Genomic DNA, 23,940 nt, shown 5'->3' with positions numbered 1-23,940 from the left:
CTTCCTCCTCTTTCCTCCAGTTACTTATGGGATACTTTAGTTAGGATTAGGCTGGACACTAGCCCGTTTTCTCCACTTAGGCTTCCTTGTGCAGTTCAGTCTATGTCCTAGTTGCAGCCCCACCGACTTGTCTCCTTCCCCCGGTGCTGCTGCCTCCCGTCCCCACACTACCCGGCTTACTTGTAGGATTCTGGGTGTGATGCGAGTGCTCTCCCCACTCGCGCTGAAGCCTGGCAGCAGTCGGCGGTTGGGAAAGGTCGAGGGAGGTTTCCCTGGCCCCCAGGCTCCTTACTGTGACGTCCGCTGTGGCGCTTCTGCCTCCTCAGGATGGGGGAACGGCTACCTGAAGCTCCGACGCGATCGGCTCTCCTCAGTCGGCACTGCTCAGCTGGGCATGCGCGGTCGCGCTCACTCTCCTTCCGCTTCTGCGCGCTGGCTCCCAGGGAGGACGTCGTTCTCCACGGAGACGCTGCTCTGTCTTCTCTGGGCCTGCTCGATCCTAGGCCCCTCCTGCCTCCACAGAAGCGTTTACACGCTGGACATGCGCGGAAGCGCCTACCTCCTCACTTGACGCGGCCGGTGCCCCCGGGGTCCCGATGCCAATCGGAGCAGCGCCGCTGCTTCCCCCCACACACTTCTCACTTTGGCCTCACAGGAAGGATGTCCACACACGGCGCCCTCGCTCCTCAGGTCGCCAGGGTGCCACAGACACCCGCCTTCACTTCAGCTGCTCCACAACACCGGTAAGCACAGCGCTGGATAGGGGCAGCCAGGAATATCTTCAGTTAAGGGTATCCTGAGAGGATTTAATGGGGTTCCAAGATAGGAGAGACTGCTTCCTCAAGTAGCACGATTTCTTTGTCAGCAGTTGTTGTCTTGAGAGAGGGATCGGTCAAAGGCTGAAGGGGGAACAATCTTCTGAAGTAACTGTCAGCCTCAGTGACCAACTAGCTGCTCTCAGTGTGTCCACCTCCTCTCACCACTGCCTCACTCCTCTACTCTGGGGTCAGCACCAAAATGGCTGCTGGTCACTGGCCTTATATAGGGTGGCCTGAGACCTGCAGAAGTCTCTAGTTAATTCCAGAAAGTTCCCTAATGTTACCCTATGGACCTGTCCTCCAGTAGTGTCCGTTATGGCAGTTGGTGGACACCATTTTAGATCTCTGGAGATCCCTAGATTTTCAAGGGGGATGACTAGGCCTCACAAGTTATGAGGGAAAAATGGCGTCATCGCCAAGGAACACCTAACCCCCTGACAGCATTAAAAATTCCTGATGGACATATGTAAAAATAAAAATAGAAACTCTGGGAGGCTAAGGGGGACAAAAATAAATCATGGTGGTTAGAGTCTTCCCAGAAGCGGACAGGTCTAACAGAACTGTTTAAAGACTATACTTCTAAAAGCTACTAGTGCACAGGAAGCACTTAAAAGACTTTTGTGTGAGAATTAGAGACTGAATCTAGTTTATGAGAGACTTGTTTTCTATACTGCTCAATATCTATTTCAAACAAGGATAGAAAGAACAATATATTTCAACTCACCTTCAGTTCTTGAGCGGGGACTGAAGCCCATTTCAACTGATCAAAAGCAAGCTCAGGCAAACGTTAGAGAGGGGCAAAGTCATTGGTGTAAAAGGTAACGAAGGTAAAATCTTGAGAAATATAACAGTGTCAGAGTAGAATAGAATTACAGTGTTGTCATTTGTTACAGGTGCTTCCAGGAGAAATAATAGAAGAAAGAAGATTCCTGGCAAGTAACCACCACCAGTGAAGTCTCTCTTGTTTGTCTTCCACTTCCCCTTTCCCTTCTGGCTGAATTCAGGAGACAGGTGTTTAAGCCACCGTCTCAGGTTTTTGGTTAGGGGGTGTTGGGGACTAGCGTCTGTTCCTGGAGAGATCGCAATTGGTGTTCTGACAGTCGCTGAAGAGGGTATTTTCAACGGCAAGGTCATCATCGTCAAGACTTTTAAAGCAATTTTTGGTTTGGTCATCGACGGTTATGAGGAAGACTTCTCTGGGCATACTCCAGACATGGAAGGAGTGATGGGTTCAGACCTTGCAGTTTGAGAATAATTTTTCTCTTTTCTCCATTTGGGAACTGTCTCTGACAGACTCTTGGTGAATCTTCTTTATTGCCTTTCTAGACTCCTCTGATGTCCCCTGGTCACACGACCTTTCCCTTTTGTGTGACCTTTTCTGAGCGGTGGAAGAGGTGTCACTCACTGTCTTCTTCCTCAGAAAGAGGAGCGCTTTTTGATTTTGGTAGTCAAATAAGAAACCTCCCCTCCCTATCTTTGAGGGTCCTGGTTGAAAAGGTACAACAAATGTTGTAGTATTTTCCCTTTTGTGTAGGGTAGAGGCAGTAGATATACTGCCTGTGTTGGTCTTCAGAATGAAGGTTATTGTTGCCACAGGGCCAGAAAAACCCTTTCTTCTTTTTTTTCTTTTAGCGCGTACTCAACGATAAGAAATCAGGTATCAGAGCACTTTAAATAAGCACCAGTTTCATTACAGATGGACACATTCATTTTTGTTAGGCATGGGGATATTAAGTGAATTGCCCAGAATCACAGGATGTTGAGCGTCGTTGCAGAGACTCTAACCCCGTTCCCCAGCTTCGAGGTCGACCGCTGTAGCCATAAAGCTACATCCTCTCCCCGTTCTTTGATGACTCTGACATGGTAATAGGTATGTTTTTCCAAACTGGTTGAAGGCAACAGAGCAGGATTCAGGGAGACACCCCTCACATGACGTGCAGTAGAAAATCTCAGGGACTCACACTCTGTGGGAAGTGTTTTAGAGGGTGCTGCCGTCTGATTGGCTGGAGTTTGGTTCCTTTTAAAGGATATGGCTAGGTTCTTAAAGTGATTGTTTCTTTGCCATTAAATGCAATAGTAATGTTATGTGCTATGTTAGGAATTAGGCAGTCTTTTCTTTGTTTCCTGTTGTCTGTTTGCCTGACTGCACCAGTGTCCTCTTTCTGTGTTTACCTTTCGGTAGCCTCCGCCCCCTTTTTCTCCTCTCTCCATAACTAGGTGCCCGTGCCATTGATCGGGGCTTGGTTTCTTTCCTGGTTGGAGTTCGTTTGTACACAGAACGCGTTGTGGGGATTTCTCAGTAATCCCGTTGGGTGCGTTCTTTCTTTCCCGGCGTTGCTCCGCGGAGAGCAGAGCTGTGCAGAACGAGGCTTCGTTCTGCGGTCCGGATACCCGTTGCCTGGATCACCCTCCCGTTAATTGGGAGCAACGAGAGACTTGCTCTGCACTTCTGGTCTTGGAGGGTTTACCAAGACTTGGGACATATCATTGATATCTTGTGAGAGATTTTGGAGCTCTTCCTTTATTCCGTGAGAGCTACGGCGGTGCCGATTTCCGGGGTCTTAAGTACCCGTTTTGCATCGTTATGTCAAGTTGGGACATTTTCACGAAGCGTTTGCTTCTAGTGTTTTATTAAGAACGCGCTTTAGTTTTGTGGCCACAAATAGGATCTAGTTAATGCAATATCGGCAATATAAGCTGGCATTACTTATTTTTGGGGTTTTTTGTGTCAGAATCATGACTTTTTCCCCTATTTTGAATTAAACGCTCACTGTTGGGAGTTTGATTGCCAATTCCTGTGGAACTACACTTCATCCATCTCCCTTTTGGAAGTGCCGTCTATGTCACACAGGTAAGGAGAAAGAGGGGATGTGTTGGGCAGTATTAAGGGTAGTGGAGGGGGATACAGGTAGGAGGACACTGGGATTGTGAATGACCTCATGTACTCTTCTCTGTTTCTTGTCTTGTTTATGCTGCAGGTTAGAAGACTTGTCCTAGATTCCAGTACAGAGTGTATCTAGCTGTGACATAGAAAGAGCCTGGGCGTTTCTCTTTCTTTGTTTTGTTTTTCCTACCTTCTTCCTTTGTTCGGTCCGCTGCCACGCTGTTTATCAAGGGCGTGTGGCGTTCCGAGTAGGGGTAGAGGAGTGGTGCCATCCTCGCTTCCGTGGTGTGGGTCCAGTTGGGGAGAAATCCAACAGAAAACCAAGCCCACGAACTTTACGCCACCTGAGCGAGAATGGATGAGGATGGGAATGTTTTAGAGGAGAGGGCCCCTACGATGCAGGAATTGATGGGGGCTGTTAATGCTCTTCAAATCAAAGTGCAGGAACTACAACAGGAGAATCAAGGGCTACGACAGGAAATGAGTGTAGGAAAGAGTAAGGATCCGGTTTGGGGAATGGGAAAATCCTCTGTAGTTCAGCCTGCTACTTTTCATTTCGATAGGAGTACGAGTGCTAGTACTAGTAATCCCCCTTTAACTGTGAACGTGACTACTCCTACCCCTGTCCCGTTGGCCGTCCCGGAGAGGTTTTCTGGCGATTCTAGTAAATACAGTGTGTTTATGAATCAGTGTCATTTACACTTTATGTGTCGTCCTGCTTCATTCCCAAACGACTCCTCTAAAATGGCTTTTGTTATTTCTTATTTGGCGGGAACGGCTGCCTCTTGGGCGGTACCTTTGGTGGACAATGATGATCCGGTTCTGTATAATTATGGAGCTTTCAAGGAGCAGATGCGTTGTTTGTTTGCGAAACATGCGTTTATGCAAGCCAGTGATGCTGAGTTGTTAAAATTGAGACAGGGGAAACAGGATTTATTGACCTATGTGTCTACATTTAATCGTTTAGTATCAGAGACCCACTGGCCCGTTGATAAAAGAACCTCTTTGTTCTATCAAGGGTTGTCAGAAGACTTGAAGGACATTGTTTCGCAGGTGGTGAATCCCCCTGAGGACTGTGTGGAGTTCATTGATCTCGTAGTAAAATTAAACCACCGACTACTGGAAAGGAGAGGTGAGAAAAGCCGCTTTCAGTTATCCAGGGTTGTTCCTGTTAGAAGCGAAGCTAAGAGTACAGGAGAGGGCCGAACACTCCAGAACCTATGGAGATAGGTGGAGTGAGGGGTCCCCTGTCTGCCGAAGAAAAGAGTAGAAGACGTTCAAAGAATCTGTGTCTTTATTGTGGGCAAGGTGGCCACTACGCCAGGGATTGTTCTGTAAAACCATCCTCAATTCCTTCTAAGAAAGTGGTAGCTTGTGTACAACCCCCTGAGGACTCGGTGATAGACAAACTTAATCCATCTTATCAGATTACTGGTATTGTAAAGAGAGTCCTAAACATTTTATGATTACTGTCTGTTTGGTTATATCCAACAGTCATAGGGCTCCTGTATCGGCATTATTGGATTCTGGTGCCACAGGTAATTTCATGGATATTCGGTTAGCTGAACAATTAAAGGTGCCTTGGATCCTGAAGGACCAACCCGAGCCTGTGAGGGCCATAGATGGAACTGAGTTGTCTTCTGGTACTATCACTAAACAGACTGAACCCTTGTGTATGATATGTGACAATGGCCATTCGGAATACCTCGGATTTGATTTGATTGATGCCCCTTCTTTTGGTATTGTGTTGGGGGTGCCTTGGTTGCAGTCACACAATCCTAGGATTGATTGGTTTCGAAGAACTGTGACTCTAGATTCAGTCTATTGTCTGAAAGGTTGTTATAAGGTAGCTACGGATTGGGTTACTCCTTTAACCTGTGCTGTGGGTGATGGGTTGAGGTGTGACGTGCAAAAGATTCCAGAGGCTTATGTAGAGTTTGCCGAGGTGTTTGACAAAGGACGGGCTAGGGATTTGCCTCCACATCGTTCGTTCGATTGTAGAATAGATTTGGTTCCCGGGGCTACTCTGCCATGTTGTCGCATCTATGCCTTGTCCGAACCAGAAGAACTTCATTTGAAGGAGTACATAGATGAGATGTTAGCTAAGGGGTTTATTCGTCCTTCTTCCTCTCCTGCTTCCTCAGCTATCTTCTTCATCCCTAAACGTGAAGGTGGCCTCCGCGCTTGTGTAGATTATAGGGCGCTCAACAAGGGTACAATTAAGAACAAGTATCCTCTTCCCTTAATACCTGTGTTGCTAGATCAACTGAAGCATGCGACGGTTTTTACCAAATTGGATCTCCGAGGGGCATACCATCTCATACGAGTCCGTGAAGGTGATGAATGGAAGACTGCCTTCCGGACTAAGTTCGGTCTGTATGAGTATTGTGTTATGCCCTTCGGATTATGTAATGCTCCGGCTGCTTTTCAGTTCTTCATCAACGAAGTTCTAAGGGAATATTTGGATTTGAGCGTGATCGTCTATATAGACGATATATTGATTTTTTCCTGCACGGAGAAAGAACATGAGATCCACGTGCGCCAGGTCTTACAAACCTTGAAAGATCACCAGTTGTTTGTGAGGCCGGAGAAATGCAGTTTCCATACAGACAAAGTGGAGTTTTTGGGATTTCTGGTGTCTGCTGAGGGTATCAGAATGGATCCACGCAAGATCGAGGCTATAACTTCTTGGCCACCGCCTAAATGTGTAAAAGAGGTGCAGGTATTGCTTGGATTCGCTAATTTCTATCGGAGGTTTATCTCCCATTTCTCCGAGATTGTTGCCCCTATGACTGTCTTATTGAGAAAGGGAGTTCCTTTTGTGTGGTCCTATGTGGCGCAAATGTCGTTAGATCAATTGATCGAACGGTTCACTTCAGCCCCTGTTCTTGTCCATCCTGACCCAGCGTTGCCCTTTTTTGTTGAAGCGGATGCTTCCTTGGGAGCCGTAGGGGGCGTCTTGTCTCAGCGAGATGTAGAGACGGGGTTTATGCATCCTGTAGCTTTCTTTTCAAAGACCTTGTTACCCGCCGAAAGAAACTATACGGTGGCAGAACGTGAACTGTTGGCCATCAAGCTTTCCTTTGAGGAGTGGAGACACCACTTGTGGGGAGCTCGCCATTCTATTACCATTTACACGGACCATAACAATCTGGAATTCTTTAGGTCCGCGCGGGCTTTGACCCCTAGGCAGATGAGGTGGGTTTCATTCTTCAATGAATACGATTTCATGATTACTTACCGGCCTGCCGCTCAGCAGTTGAAATCAGATGCCTTGTCTAGAATACATGTGAAACAGAACGAGTGGGGGACCGATAAAGACATGGGTTCTTTCATTGCACCAGAAAAGATTGTAGGCAGCGTTTCTTTGGATGATTTTTTGACTACAGTAAAAGATAGGTTGAAAAGCATGGATTTGACTCCATGGGATTCTCTTCCTTCCTTTTCCATGAGAGACGGATTGTTGTATCACGATACACAGTTGTTCATTCCTCCTGCATTGAGGGATACCGTGTTGAAATGGTGTCATTCATCGGCTTTAGTAGGTCATCCCGGAATAAATAAAACCAGAGAATTCTGTTTACGTTGGTTTTGGTGGGAGTCATTGCCACATGATGTGCAACAATTCGTGGCGTCTTGCCCTGTATGTGCTGTGAGTAAACCATCCCACTCCAGTCCTTCTGGCCTGTTACAACCTTTACCAGTACCCCCTGCACCTTGGCATACGATTAGTATGGATTTTGTTACAGATTTACCGGAGGAGTCAGGGTGTACTGTGATTTTTGTTGTAGTTGATTCCTTCACAAAAATGGCCCACTTCATCCCTTTACCTAAGCTGCCTACTGCGAAGGAAATGGCTTTAGTCTTTGTGTCATCTATAGTGAGACTGCACGGTTTACCATCTGCCATCGTGTCCGATAGGGGAGCGCAGTTTGTGTCCCGTTTCTGGACCGAGTTATGTGAGGCTTTACAAATGAAAATCTGCTTGTCTTCTGCCTATCATCCTCAGTCCGATGGCCAGACTGAGAGAATCAACCAAACAATGGAACAGTATCTACGTTGTTTGTTAACTTCTTTGACATGTAATTGGGTGATAGCCCTTCCTCTTGCGGAATTAGCATATAATAACAGCGTTCATTCCGCCGTGGGTATGTCCCCCTTTTACTGTTCTATGGGTTTTCATCCCAAGGCCATCCCTATCCAACCTACGGGTCTAGTGCCTGCGGTCGATTCCTTAGGAATAGCTTTGGGCAAGATTTGGGGCATAGCACAGGAACATCTGAAGAAGGCAAAGGAGGACATGAAAAGACAAGCCGACAAACACAGGGTACCTTCCCCCTCTTATGTAGTGGGTGATAGGGTTTGGTTGTCAACAAGGAACTTGAGATTGGAAGGTTCCAGGAAATTACAACCAAGATATGTGGGTCCTTTTCCTATAGCACGAGTGATTAATCCTGTGGCTATGAGGCTGGAGTTGCCTGATGAATATGGTATTCATCCGGTTTTCCACACTTCATTGTTGAAGCCATATAAACACACCGATCAGACCTTGCCCCCTCCCCCTTCAGTGCTAGTGGATGGTGAAGAGGAATACGAGGTTAATGCTATTCTCGATGCTAGGAGGAAAAGGGGGAAGTTGATGTACTTGATTGATTGGAAAGGGTACCCTCCTGAGGAACGGTCCTGGGAACCAGCTACGGGAGTGCATGCCCCTCGTTTAATTAGATTGTTCCACCTCCGTCACCCGACTAAACCCCGTCCTGTTGGGAGGCCTTTGAGGGGAGGTACTGTTAGGAATTAGGCAGTCTTTTCTTTGTTTCCTGTTGTCTGTTTGCCTGACTGCACCAGTGTCCTCTTTCTGTGTTTACCTTTCGGTAGCCTCCGCCCCCTTTTTCTCCTCTCTCCATAACTAGGTGCCCGTGCCATTGATCGGGGCTTGGTTTCTTTCCTGGTTGGAGTTCGTTTGTACACAGAACGCGTTGTGGGGATTTCTCAGTAATCCCGTTGGGTGCGTTCTTTCTTTCCCGGCGTTGCTCCGCGGAGAGCAGAGCTGTGCAGAACGAGGCTTCGTTCTGCGGTCCGGATACCCGTTGCCTGGATCACCCTCCCGCTAATTGGGAGCAACGAGAGACTTGCGCTGCACTTCTGGTCTTGGAGGGTTTACCAAGACTTGGGACATATCATTGATATCTTGTGAAAGATTTTGGAGCTCTTCCTTTATTCCGTGAGAGCTACGGCGGTGCCGATTTCCGGGGTCTTAAGTACCCGTTTTGCATCGTTATGTCAAGTTGGGACATTTTCACGAAGCGTTTGCTTCTAGCGTTTTATTAAGAACGCGCTTTAGTTTTGTGGCCACAAATAGGATCTAGTTAATGCAATATCGGCAATATAAGCTGGCATTACTTATTTTTGGGGTTTTTTGTGTCAGAATCATGACTTTTTCCCCTATTTTGAATTAAACGCTCACTGTTGGGAGTTTGATTGCCAATTCCTGTGGAACTACACTTCATCCATCTCCCTTTTGGAAGTGCCGTCTATGTCACACAGGTAAGGAGAAAGAGGGGATGTGTTGGGCAGTATTAAGGGTAGTGGAGGGGGATACAGGTAGGAGGACACTGGGATTGTGAATGACCTCATGTACTCTTCTCTGTTTCTTGTCTTGTTTATGCTGCAGGTTAGAAGACTTTTCCTAGATTCCAGTACAGAGTGTATCTAGCTGTGACATAGAAAGAGCCTGGGCGTTTCTCTTTCTTTGTTTTGTTTTTCCTACCTTCTTCCTTTGTTCGGTCCGCTGCCACGCTGTTTATCAAGGGCGTGTGGCGTTCCGAGTAGGGGTAGAGGAGTGGGGCCATCCTCGCTTCCGTGGTGTGGGTCCAGTTGGGGAGAAATCCAACATGCTACTTGATTATGGTACAGTGGGACTCCCACTTCGACAACGGTGAATGATTCATGCACATGAATCTATAAAAGAGCCAATACTGGAGCAATAACCTTACCTGCCATCAATCATACATCAACCCATAGTCATACCACAAGTCAAAGCCTAGCGAGGTTTGTGCTCCCAAAAATGCTGCATTCCACATAACACACCTGCCACTTAGTGTATGTGTGTCTGACTTTGGATTGATTCTGTCAAGTGTTCCCTATTGGTCGTTTGCTTCCTCGCAGTGCAGCCCAGTTTATGGAAGATGAGACTCTGTACAGTGTATGGTGGACTTTTGCACAATTTGGTATTGACTTCAGTTAATGTGTTTACAGGATTGATGATTTAACATTTAGAGTGCTGCGAGACCCTGTATGAAAAGGTAAGACTCCTTGTCTTGATGGCACTTTTAAAGTGGCTTTTCGGATACCCTAACCCGTGTATGACAAAATGAGTGATTATTATCTTGCTTACTACAGGATTATTTCCTATCCACTATTGGCACTCTGGTAAGATGGATATATTGCCCCGTAAGCGATGGTGACAACAATTGATGTCTAGGTTTTCCTTGTGCTGTGAAGCTGGTGGTTAGATTACCCGATTCTGCTGATTGCTGTACAGTGTGCCTTGCATATTTTGACACAAACTTTAGCATACTTTTGGATTGTGCTTCTTTATGTTCTTTTGATAAATGTACATAATATATGTATATATATTCATTTATATCTATTAAGAGGACTCCTTAAATTTTTTTTGAGCTTGGTGACTTCCCCACAAGGGGCAGAGGCAACACCAAACATTTTTTATGTTGTAGGGCTGCAAAGAGTGTAGCTGCCCCCCAGCACCATAAAAAAACAAAAAAACAGTAAGCCTCCTGGGTCCTTAAATCCATTAACCCAGGAGAGCTGGAGCTCTATGCTCTGCATGGCATGGGGTCAGGTGCTCATGAGGGGTTGGATGCTGGGCCTAGCCATAGGCTGGGCCCTGTTGCCTACCCCACACAGCATACTGCCAAAGGCATAGTGGAGGCTGTCCGCGGGACCAAAGGCCTTGTGCGGTGTTGGGTTTGTATTCCGTATGGCAATAAAATATTCTTTTACATTAAAAAAAACCTAGAAATTCCATGAATAAAAACAAAGATTAAAGTGAAACTATAGTTAGGAATTGTACTTGTATCTTAGATTAATAAAAACCTTAAAAACGTACTAAGAAAAAAACACAAAGGTTAAAGAAACTTTGTAGTTAGGTGAAAACTTTTGTGACAACGTAACGTTTAAAAAAACCAATGAGATTTACCAGTTATAGTTATTTCACGTAACTATTACTCATGACCTAAGGTAACTATAGCTTTCTCCTTCACCATGCACTGCTAATTACCCCACATATTACATCACTCATGACACGGTCTTTGACATCATTGATAACATGAAATGACAAGACTGTGCTTGTTATTGAAATTAGGTTTTGGTAATGGCAACGGTAAGTACAGCAAGCTGCAACACATTGATGACTTTAAAAAAAACTGAACTGAAAACAAGTTAATGTTTAAGACTTTGTGAACTATGAAGAGTTTGGATGTCTAACGCACCTAACAGTGAACCATTAGACTATCAGATAATAGGAGTTTGGAGTGAGAAAGCAAAACTAGCAACAGGATTATAACTGATTTTGCAGAGCGGGCAGGCAGGCTTTGAGATCTCTCTTAGCTCGATTTACAAAAAAAAGATACATCAAATTGAAAATATATGGAGCCACAGCTAAAGTAAGAAAAATAGATAACACTGTTTACCTAATAACTCCAGAGTGAATAAGAGGACTTTGTAAAGAGCTAAGTTAACTTGCCATATTGGTTGTTGTGTCTATTATTTGAAGAATTATTTACCATTTTACTATTATACTGTACAACCAATATTTCCACTTACATTTCTTTCTTAAACTCCTCTAGTTTCACAGCTTCTAATGCAAGAGACTCTTTTGAGTGGGCCAGGTCTTCTTCATTTTTAGTTCTTTGTTCTCGGAGAGAATCCAACTGAAAAAAAGAACACTGATGTGAGATGTGTGTAATGTGCTCCTTTTATCATAAAGTGCTTTTCGGAAAAACTTTTAGTAAACAGAGTAGTAAATTGAAAAACTTGACACTTCAGTACACCTTTACTGTCTGTTATGAAAATGCAATACCCGCTGTTATCGATTTTTAGGTTGAGCCTAGCAGCGCGCATGAGCTGCTCTGTGAGGTATGTAGTATTTGAACATGGGCTTGGAGCACCAGCTCATGTTAGTGCCCGTTGTAAAGGGTTGCTTTTGTTTGGTGGATATGTTTAGTTAGTCACCGTTTGGTGTTTCAGACCCTCCTAGGCGACTGCCTGTTCCGTTGGTCTCAATTAAAAAAAAAATGTGTTTATTGTCCTTTGTGCACTCTTTTCTTGTTTGCCTCGGCTGCGTAGAAGCTCAGGGACCGCGCGCTTTGTTTCGGATGTGTGAGAAAAGGGATTCCTCTGCAGGGAGCAGCCATGAATGTGGACAACGAGGCTGTCCTGGTGGAACTGGATGAGGTGTCTGAGGACGGGGAAGAGGATGTGGTGGGGGAGTTCGATGAGTTTACATTAGCTATACTGGTGTCTTCAACGATGCACTTTAGCTGAAGAAGGACGTCAGTAGAACTTGGAAAAAGCTGTATATTGTAGCACGCTGCTCTATCATCCCCAGTAGATGTAATTGGAAGTAGTAGCCTGCATGTAGTGTTTGGATTTCTACAGTGACACTAACAGTGTGCCAAACTTTCCAAACCAAAGCAGACACGAGCACTTTAGAATATTCCACAGAGCAGATTATTTTTGTTTCTGTTTTAGTTTTGTTTCTGCGGTATGGTGGAAATGCCGAATGATTTATGGACATGCGCTTCCAGAACACTCATTATGAGAGGTATGGCTTCTAAGGAACAGCCATGGTTTTCACATTTTATCTGCAATGTCTCCTTAGAAAAAATAAAACCATCCATGTAATAGATCAGGGTGTGATACGCCCACTGCAGAGATCTATTTATAATCAAAGATTCATGTCTTTGTTAAAGCTTTCTGCCACATGTTCCAACATAGGTAAAACATCTGAGTGGCTAACTCTCCAAATGGGGCAGAACAATAGCGTGTTACAATGCTGGTTACCATGCTCAGACTTTCATCTTTTCTCAACTGGTAAAATGAGCACGAATGAGTTGATTGTTAGAACAGGTGGCTATTTACAAAGGCACGAAATAGCGAAATCTGCTGCAATTGCACATGCAAAACCAGCTATTGAGGTGTGTTTATAATATTTTGATAACGTTTGTTGATTCCAAATTAAACACTTATTCCTGTAAGTGCATTTCTACCTACAAGCAAGCCGTTGTTTTTTAATCTGTCAACATTTTCATACATGGCAGTCATAATATATGTAAGACCATTGATCTTTATAAACCAAAAGTAAATAATTACAAATCGAGAATACTGTGCCTCAGCCCCGCAGATGGCTGTGTTACCCTGCTATGGAACGTTTGAAGACCATATTTTGGGCTTGAAGCTGGGTTTCTGTTGCAGTGACCCCCTCCCCCACTTTGTGCCAGACTACTGATGCTCTTTGACTTGACATGCCCTGGAGCCCGTATTCTGCCACTCTTAAGAGGCCCTGTACATACATGGGCCTCTTAAGGGTCTCGGTCCCTCTCTGTGTGTGTGTACATATATATATATATATATATATATATAACAGCTAGCCTTTCTCCAGGTAAGGACAAAAGAACGAGATGTCTCCGGGATAAACTGTTGCTGACTTTTATTAGTTCCAGCGCTCTGTGTACAGCAACCTTGAAACGCAAGGCAGACGCGGTTCGCATAAATAGCTTCCTCAGTGCCCGTTTCAAAGTTAAAACAATGTCCTGGGGGTCTGCTGATGTTTAAGCTGATATTGTGGCCACGCCCAGTCAGGTGGTTACTTGCCCCTCCTCCACCTACGGGGTTGCAGAAAGACTAGCTGTCGTGTTTTGCCAGCTTGCAGGTGCTGGCTTTAGCGAGACGCCCTCTCGTTCTGGCAGTATCGTGGAGATATATATATATATATATATATATATATATATATATAACGCGCTCCTGGACGACGTCAGCACACAGGTTGCAGCCGGCGCTACTTCGAGGGGACTACTTATTTTTAAATGTACATTTTTTAAATATAACTGATTTTTTAAATTTATATAGCCTATGTCCATCTGCACACCCTGAGGATTCCAACGATGTATCGGGTGTGTGGATTGGAGCTGTGGTTCCCGAGTTTACCCGCCTCAAAGCCTCAAAGTTCTTTCCTTATAATAGTAGTATAGATATATATATACGCACACCATAATGGCTTTACTGAAAAATGTGAAGTTTGGTATCAAACTTCTCAGCACACTCTGACTGGTATTTGCTATACTCAAGTAATTCAACCTGAAAGCTGTGTGAACTGTACATATAGGTATTTAATTAAGCACTTTTACTGCTATCTCAATATATTTCTTTTCGTTATTTATTTTCACTTTTTACCATGCTTCATAGTTGTATCATTCATTCAGTTTTCATGAGTACATATTGTATTGATTATGATATATACAAATGATTCTCTGACGTATGCAAAGTGAAATTAAATGAACATGTTATACCTACATGACATTTATCATGACCAATGCATTTTGGGACTTTGGGTCCCTTCCCCAGGGGCAATTTATACAGAAACCACAAACTGCTGCCGCATCACGTGTATCGACACACGCGGTGCAGCAGCAGCCACGTTATAAGGTGGAGTGTAAGTGATGTGAAACGGTCACAACAGTATTTTCTGCAGTACGCTTTGGCGTCAAGAAGCGTATTCAGAGAGTCCAGTTGGAGATATTACAGTTAATGTGGTTTTTCAGAAAAAGCAGTTCAAAAGAAAGTCCCAAGACAGACTCTAGCCTGCTGAGGACAAAGAAACCAGACGCCTGGAACCGCCACTGCACCCGATGCCTACGGCCGAAATTCCGGGTGGCCCACCAGTCCCAGCGAGGTCTCCCAGCACTCCAGAGTCCGAGACCACCATGGGTTGACCCCTCCAGGTCTTCCTGACGATGTGTGCAGCCTCAGCAAGGAGACCCCACCTTCCCCCCCCCCCCAAACCGGTAGTGGTCCAGTAAGGTGAAATTCGACCTCAAGACACCCCTGCATCCAGCCGCCCTGCACCCTGAAGAAGAGAACCTGAGGTGTACCTATGCTCCGAGCCCTCCAACTTACCTGCCCAGCTGTTGGTTCCTCCCAGAAGTCCTCCTGGACTGAGCCTTCAGCCAAAATCCCAAACCGGCAACTCCCATCGAAAACAACAGGGCTCCCGACGCCAAAAAACACTCTGCACCAGGCCGCCTCTATGCTGTTGTGGGTGCACCTTGTATGCTAAACTGGATCCCCCCTTGCTCTGAGCTTACGTCCAGGAGTTTTCTCCCACAACCTTGTGGCTTGCTCGTGAGCGGCCACCAACCAGAGGCCCCCTACTCCCTATTGGATAACATTGGGCCTCAGCACTCTGCACCTGGCAGCCCTAGTGCCGCTGAGGGTGTCCTGAGAGTGCATCCTCGACCCTGGTTCTACCCCAGAATACCAAATCCCATAAGCAAGTACTTACCGGTAAACCGATAATGCAATATCATGGGAGGAAATTAAGTTAACTGCTTTTCTTTCTGGGGGAACCCCAGTTCTACCCCAGAATACCAAATCCCATAAGCAAGTATTTACCGGTAAACCGATAATTTCATTTACTCCCATAGGATTGCATTAACTGCATTTCTTGGAGTTGGTTTGTATGGAAACTTGAAAAACTGCAAATGTGCCAAAAGTGAATTACTTACCTTTTGTCTAGGAAATGTCTCATTGTGATATCTAGGCATATCACGCTGATTAGCAAAAGTAACTTAAAAAGTAATTCAGTTATAATCTACAAAGTAACTGAAAAGTAATTCTGGTTGACTTACCTGTAAATCAATTTACTGCATTTGAACCTGCATTCAACTGTAATTAATTGCATAAGTATTGCAAAGTATTATTCACTTACATGCACCAGGCCTGGCTTGGTTCTAGAAATAAAATTACTAAATACTATTTTTATACAAATTTGTCTGAGTTCAGTGTGCGACTTCAATTCCTGCCTGAGTATGTACAATAAATCGTTAACACTACCCTCTGATAAAACCTTACTGCTCGCCCGCATTACCACAAAGAGAGTAAGGTGCTGTCTGCTTTTACCTCTGCCTACCTTTGGGGTTCCACTGGACTCTGTGCACACTATACCTCATTAGGGTATAGTATATACAGTTCCCTCGTCACATATAAACAGAGACCCGTGTAGTGGAAAGAGATGAGGCTACAGAATGTGTCTTGTGAACTTAGAACTGGATATAAAGTGGATTAAAGCACTTTCAAGTTGTTTATAATCATGTGAGTGCCATAATAAATCTAGCTGCTATGAAGAGCAGCTGGAATTTATGCTGAATTAACCAGGGCCTTACACACATTGATGGACTGATCTCCTCAAAAGTGCGGCACAGAGTTTACTATAGTGCTGTAGACACTCCACCAGCATCTGGAGGCGAAAGCAACTGACACTCATTACCATTAAGACAGCCGACTTTTGAGTTGCTCCTCCTGATGGCCTTTATGAAGTAAGCCTCAAATTGAAGGTGATATTAAACTCACTGTTAAAGCAGTCTTTTGAGACAATCTAATGTTGTCTTATGATATTTTGCTGGCGGAGGTTAATTGGCCACCCCCGTTTGTCCTTGCTTCCTCTAGGGGTGAGGATGTGATTCGCCCATGTTTTTCAGAATATGTCCCAGAGGAGGCTAAAAATGCTTACGCTTCAAAGTGGGCCCTAGTATTAGCTCCCACTTTAAATTGCAATCAGCCTGGTTAGGACATGGACTCACAGGTACATGTGATTCCTTTGCATTCTACACCACAGCCCCAACTGCACTATCCAATTAAACATGATGCTAGAGCTTCCATGGGTGATATCTTGACTCAATTGGAAAATCAGGGTGTAATTAAGCCCTGTGTTTCGTCCATAAATAATCCTCTCTTTTCGATATTGAAACTGGACGGTTCCTATCGTATAATAGTCTTAGGCTACAGACACTTGAACAGTCATGTTCGTACCTTTGGGGTACAGAACACACATAGCTCTGCGCTATTAACAATGTTTGAAAGAAATATAAAACTATGTTGGACATATGTTTATTTCAGTCACACATTGGCTCCTGAAATCCACGAGTTGACTGCATTCAGCGCTCTCGGCAATCAAAAAAGATATACACAAATACCTATGGGATATAACCCAGGAGAGTTTGCAGCACACATTGTGTTGATCTTACATGACATTGATCCTGATGGCTTTTCATACATCGATGATCTATACTTGATGGATGATGAAATTAATCTGCCTCTTAACAATGTGGATTGCATTATCACACATTTTGCAACGTTCGGTTACAAATTGAACTTTGCAAAGTTGCATATTACCTTTTTGGCAGTCCTTTTTTTAGGTTATGAGCTCAATAATGAAGGTAGGGGGTTAGCCCCCCACTTTTTGGAGAAATGTGCTCAATTGCAACCTCCATCTATTCTCGAAAAATTGCAATCATTGCTGGGTTTCCTGAATTTTGCCAGGACTTACATTACTGATTATGCCCAGTGTATCAAACCGCTCGCTGAATGTGTTGATACAACCTTCTTTTTCCTGTACCAGTTGGCTTACGGAACATACAGCAGTGCTTGGGTCTTTCCAGTCTGATCTGCTCGCGACTCAATTCTTGTTAACTAAAGACAATGCCACTAATTTGGTCAAAAGGATTTTACCAGGCGCGTTAGGATTCACCTACGTGACTTTCAATGAAGGAGACACAGTTCCCATAGCTTGCAAATCACATTTGTATAACCCTTCTGAAAAGCGTTTTTCTCCGTCGGAAAAAATCATAACAACAGTACAGATGGCGATTCTTAAAGAACGCTCTCTTGCGCAGGGAAAACGCATTTTCATGATTTTGCCGGTTTCCAATTTAGAAGCTTTCACGAAGGCGAGTGTACCAAATTCTAAAGCCTTTCATCCACGTTTGATACAATGAGCTAGTTCTTTGACATCAGCTTATGTAAATTTCATCTTTGATACTTCTTTGTAAACACTGTAGTTTTTACAATATGAATATGTTAATCCTCCTTTATCACTACTCTCTCTTGATGGGTCAGTACAGCCTGCCATTGGTTCTAAACATGCTTATACCGCAGCCTGCGCAATTGTTGCGGGCACAATTGAAGACAGTGATTTTAAATCCTCCTTGGTTTACACACAATCCCTTGGGGATTGCATGTCACAATTGGCTGAGTTACTTGCTTTGGTCCTGGCTCGGGAGTTTGACGATCCTGTGGTGCCTACGCTTTAGTGTGCGATTCCTCTTACTGTGTCCAAACCTTTAATGACACCTTGTTCTTTTGGCAAAAAAATGATTTTTGTGATTCAAAAGGTAACACAATAAAGCATAAAACACTTTTGGTCAGGTTGGCCGTTCTTAAGGAGCATTTACCACTCACACATATTATCCATACATTGGGCCATCAGCGTGTGGGGTGGTAATTCCTTGGCTGATGAGGGGCTAAATCCGAAGTAGCCACATGCTCAGTAGCAGTAGATCTATGACTAAATTTGATGACATTTGGTGGTCAATACCGCTAAAAAGGAGGTAGAGCAGTTTCCTCATGATTCCCTTCACATTACACTTATCACTTAATGCCTGATCAGATTCCATGTGTAACTATTCCCTCAGTTGGTGATTATTTTGAGTCCCAGTGAGGACCGCAGACTTTCTTTAATTGTGGTTGCTCGTGAAGGCATGGCTTCTGCACATGAGGAGTGTCAGCGACATTTTCGCTTTTACAGCAATGTTTTTGGTGGCGTGGCTTATACCAGCAAAAGCGCAAATATGCTTTTTCCTGTGAAATTTATCAACAGATTAAACCTTCTACTGTCCACCACATTCTCAACTTTTCATTTCAAATAAACCATTTGGTTGTATTTATCTTGATCACTGCAGTACTGTAATATCAGATAATGCTTTTTAATATATTTTGTTTGCGCAGGATTCGTGCACTTGTTTCCTTTTGGTTTGGCCGCAATGCAGTGCTGACGTTCGAACTGTTATAAAAGATTTGCATGTCTTTGTAGGGACATTTGCCTGTGGCACCTTCCATTCAGACCAAGGACCAGCTTTTGCCTCTCAGACTTACCGGGATGCGATGTAGTCTGAGGGTGTAGGTGCAATTCTCGTCTCCATATTAGCCTGAGGGAAATTCTGTTGTGGAGCGGATGCATGTTATGTTACGTTATGTCATGTTAAGGTGAGCTTATAGAGCGCTCTGTCACCGTGGGTTTCCTGGCGCTGATCTGGTGCTGGGGGTGGACAGGGGAAGTTAGCCAGATTGTGGGAAGAGCCATGTTTTCAGAGATCTGCGGAGTTGGAAAAGCGAATTGGAGGATTTAAGTGAGGGTGGGAGAGAATTCCAGAATTTAGGGGCCAAATGTGCAAATCTCCGACCTCCGATTCTGCAGAGTTTGAAAGAGGGGACAACCAGGAGGCGGAGGTGAGAGGATCTGAGGTTGCGTGAGGGACAATAGGGACTGATAAGGGATTTCAGGAATGCGGGGCAGGGACCAGTTAGAGATTTGAAGGCAAGGCAGCCGATCTTAAAGGCTACCTTCGAAATGACAGGAAGCCAATGCAAGTTGGTAAGAAGAGGTTTAGTGGATTGCCATTTCGGGATCCCGAAGGCCAATCTCTCCGCTTGGTTCTGGACGATCTGCAGCCTAGAAAGAAGGGCCTTGGGCAGACCGTGATAGAGGGAATTCGAGAAATCCAAGCGGGAGAGGACAAGAGCCATGATGACTTGAATCAGAACTTCGGGAGTCAGGAGATAGGCCACCTTCCTGATCCTGCGCAGCTGGTACATGCAGGAGGAAACCACCGCCCCTATTTGGGATAGCTCGGAGTCAATAATGACCCCGAGACTCTTCACCGAGGCCACAGGGGTGGGAGGAGGGCCTAGCTCTACCGGCCAGAAGTGCGGGCCCCAGTGGATAGAGCTCTTACCAGGGAGAAGGAGCTCTGTCTTCCCGGGATTCAGTTTGAGTTGATTCTGGCTCATCCACTGGAGAGTGTGGGACATAACCGCCTGAAAATTACTGATAGCAGAAGAAGAATTGAGAGGAAAGATGAGTTGCAGGTCGTCAGCGTAGTTAAAGACGGTGACGTCCCACTGCCTCAGAGAAAAGAGAAGAGGTCGAAGATACAGGTTAAAAAGAAGGGGAGATAAAGTATGACTTAAAGTAATCTTTAACTTCGAGGGTATATGGTCCTGATAGGGGCTGGTCGACTCATCTATATGGAGTCCAACATGCACTTAAACATCTCCCTATAAGATCTCTGGGTGGGAGACCACATACAAAATGCTCTTTGGCATTAAAATATTTGTGCCAGACCTTGATGGTCTAGATGTTGTGGCGGCTGCCCCAACGTTTGATGTAGATAATCATTGTGCTATGTTACAGGATCTACAAAAGAATTGTGACACTCTTGCTAAAGCTCAGTTGCCATCATCCATGGATGCAGCAGTGCTGATCCCGGTTTTTGGCTGGCTTCCTAAATTTGGTGATCTGATCCGAGGGAAGGAGGAGAACAAGAAAGGATTTGGTTCATCGTACCGTCCACCGGTTCCATTCCTTGGTTTAAAAGGCAACCGTACTGTGATCTTGCCTCCGCTACCTGGTTAGAAGGAGAATAGTTTTGTTTTCATTGAACATGTCAAGTTACACCTTCTGGCTGATACTCAATAGTGTGCCTACAAGCATTCCGCTGAGGGATGTTTCCCTTCATCCAATAAATTCTGTTTCCCCGGATCCTCCCCAAGTACAGGAAGTGGATATGGAGACTACAATGGATTTATTGCCGGTTTTGCCTTCTACATCTGCAACGGTGGAAAATGAGTATGCTTCTCCATCAGTTGAAATCATAGTTGATATTCCTGAAAGGACCATTTATTCGCCTTCCAATGAAGAGCAGCCCCTATTGTTTCAACTAGGTTCCAGTGGTTACTATATGGACCGTGATAACTTTTCGTCCGATACGTCTTCATTTTCCTCGTCTGTGGCTGAGCCCCCTACACGGATTTATGTTTTCATATCCTGGTTAAAAAGAACTTTCCTGGTCCTGCCATGAACATCGTGTTGTTGATAATGTGAATTGGTTTCATGACAGTTTTTTTCTTTCGCTTCATGGCCACTACTTACCTGAACACTCTGCTGCTGACTTGGTTGACAGAGTTCGGGCCACACATACTTTGTCTCATAAAATGAAAAGAGATGAAGCACTAGTTAACACTTCAGCCTTCCCAGTCGTTGATGGCATCGTTTGGGATAAAGTAGCATTTGATGTACATGGTCCCACAGAAACTTTGCAATTTCCATACGTATTCCGAGTTTCTGTGGGGGATGTCGTGTTACCTGGCATGCACTCCGACAATTGGGATGTCAACGCTGTTTACTCACCGTTTTCTGATTTACAATAATACACTGTGTTGGATACTGAGGATTTACATTTAAATCCCGCAAATTATGCAGAACTATTTTGTTACCAACATTATGACCATCATTTTTTGCACAGGACCAATACTCGGAGACCGTAATTTAGTTGCACTCAATGGGAGCATTGCCCAACACCATTTAAGGGGAGTTCTCTTATACAGAAAAGAAAGTCTACATATTTTACTGGTAATAATATATCAGACCCGAGGTCCTATGTTTACAAATTAAATTTGACCACCCGCAACAAATATATGCTAACCTAAACTAAATTTGTTTATTTGCCATCCTTCGTAACCGAGTTGTCAGCTGAAAGCGTATGATTTTTGGAAGGACGCGATTGATTTAAACTCTATTTGGGGAACGAAGAGTTGGCAGGTCCAGGGTATTCAGTCCTTGCATTTTGCATGTTTAATACCATCTCAGCTAATATTTTTAAATCATACTGTTCAGCAGACTTGCTAAAAATGTAAATACTCCTTCAATTCCGTCCTTGGCTAACTATGGCATGCACATACCAACTATACGCCTGAGGAGTTAACTGCTATGTTTCAAAACGGTACTCTTAATTCATCTAGTATTGACCCTATGGGTGGTTGCAGTGGCCCACGGACACCAATGCTTGCCATTTGCACTTTACCAATACCAGGACAGGGTTCACTCAAAATAGACCTGACCCTCGTTATTCCCAGTCTCATACAGTTACAGCATATTCTGTTGGGAGATTTTGTCAACAATGTTTGGAACACTCTACACTGTCTTCTGTGAAGCAACATCTCTCCTTTTTGTCAGGTGACATTGATCTAGCTGATTTTCTTTTAGCTTCAAAATCCCTTCGCAACATTTTGTATATGATGCATATAATAAATGTTGGCAATTTTCCCAAATGGAAGCCGCAGTTCGCTTACGTCAAATTGATCAGGATAATTTAGAAAAAGTTCTTGCCGTGGTTGATGACAGTATAAACTCTCTGGCTTCTCCTATATATACTTTGGATAATATTGTATCATCTGTTATTGACATTGTTCAAACTGAAGTGTCCACTTTGTATCATAGTCAGAATCAGTTGAATTCTGTTATGCAATTTGGTTTGACATTACACACACTTAAAAATGGGAGAGTTCCATGGGATTACCTTAACGCTTTAGAACTGTTTTTACCAGTTAATTTGACGGATAAACAAAAACGTATGTCAATGAAAGATGTAACATACACTATGTTACACATTGAGAAACTGGAACAGTTAACATTTTCTGTGGCAGAAACTGATTCAGCTGTGTTGTTAATACATGGGGTTATTTCCTTGCCCATCTCACTTTTCCAATTTACGGTTTGTATGAAACACTATCCTGTAAGTAGATATGAACCACTTGGGAGCAGTTTCATTCATGAATTAATGGTCATTACAGTTCGCATTTTGTAGCCAACATGCGGACAAGGATGTTTTCCTTACAGGGGAGGATTGTGATTCTACAGTGGGACACTCCCTTGTCACTAAACAAGTAAAACTTCACAGCATCTGTAATGTTTCATCCCCTAATTAGGCTTGTTTTTTAAAGGGGACACCGGTCCCTGCTATTATTCCCACACTCACTTTGTTTTCTAACTGCAGTTATCTTATCCTAAATACCAATACTGCTACGGCTTACGGGCCAGCATCCCGTATATAGTAACAGTTTCCGAACGTGTTCCATGTTGCAGTAACGCCCTGTTTCCACCCCCACACAAGATTGTAGATAGTTCGCTGTGGCCTTCCATTCCGACTTTGAAAACAGATTTCAATAAGCTAAGCAGACTCAAAGCGCTATTGTGTAAACAAGAAGTAGCTCTCACATCAGCTCGTGAGAACTTTGGGTTGTATGTTGCGAGATTCAGTCACTGCTAAACACAAATCTCCCCCTACATTTTGGAGAATTAATTCACCAAATATTGAATGCGTCTGATACAGGTGGCTTGTCCCACTTTTTTTGAGGTGGTGTGCTCCGGCCTGGTCACCACGTTTCAGACTATTTTTGGAGTAATCCCAGCTTTTACTCATTCTATTTTTTCAGCGTATTCGGAGGGTTTCTCTTGCTGCTCAATAATGGCTGCTCGACCTGTGCTATTACCAAGCAAGGACCAGTTGCACCTGTACCGTGATCAGATGCAGCAGCTTTTTGGTTTGAGGCCATTGGAAGCTCTTAACATCAACTATTGTCTGACTTTCAGTTATGCCTACTTTACCTGTGTGCAACTTTTGTTCTACTGCCTCCGGTGCCCCTTTGAATGGGCCCCGGATGTCTGCCCCTCCGATACGTCACATGCTGCCCTGGATTGTGAACTGTTGATGGGTCTGTTGATGGCCCGTGACCAGGACTGTTCCGTGGGTAGGCGTTTTGTGTACGATCCTACACTTGGACCATCGGCAGGCTTGAGTACCTGTGCTTGCGCACAGCGCCTCTTGGATCGGAGTTTCATCGAAGTTAACGCAGGTTGCTCTGAAATGCTCCTGACTGCCTCTGGATACGAGGAGCATGTTTGCTCATTTGAATTGCTTAATTGCATGGCATACATTTTTAATACTGAAGGTTCTGACAGGTTGTTGGAACTTATGGCATTCCACTGATCCTACATGTTTTTGGCCCAGACGATACGCTGTGAATGGATATCTATTTGAATACGGA

General features: G+C 44.3%; 1 protein-coding gene across 13 annotated transcripts in view; it reads right to left on the bottom strand.

The window, feature by feature from the left end:
* Positions 1-23,940, bottom strand: part of CLIP1 (CAP-Gly domain containing linker protein 1) — an 804,228-nt gene that overhangs the window by 220,578 nt on the left and 559,710 nt on the right. For all 13 annotated transcript variants that reach the window (XM_086942960.1, XM_086942953.1, XM_086942958.1 and 10 more), the window contains one exon: positions 11,548-11,654. In XM_086942960.1, the coding sequence (XP_086799086.1) occupies positions 11,548-11,654 (107 nt within the window). The remainder of the gene's footprint in view (positions 1-11,547; positions 11,655-23,940) is intronic.

The sequence above is a fragment of the Lissotriton vulgaris genome, chromosome 11 (assembly GCF_964263255.1).
Source record: "Lissotriton vulgaris chromosome 11, aLisVul1.2, whole genome shotgun sequence".
Taxonomy (NCBI): Eukaryota; Metazoa; Chordata; class Amphibia; order Caudata; family Salamandridae; genus Lissotriton; species Lissotriton vulgaris.
The sequence above is the reverse complement of the archived record's forward strand: the minus strand, read 5'-3'. Positions and strand labels throughout refer to the sequence as shown.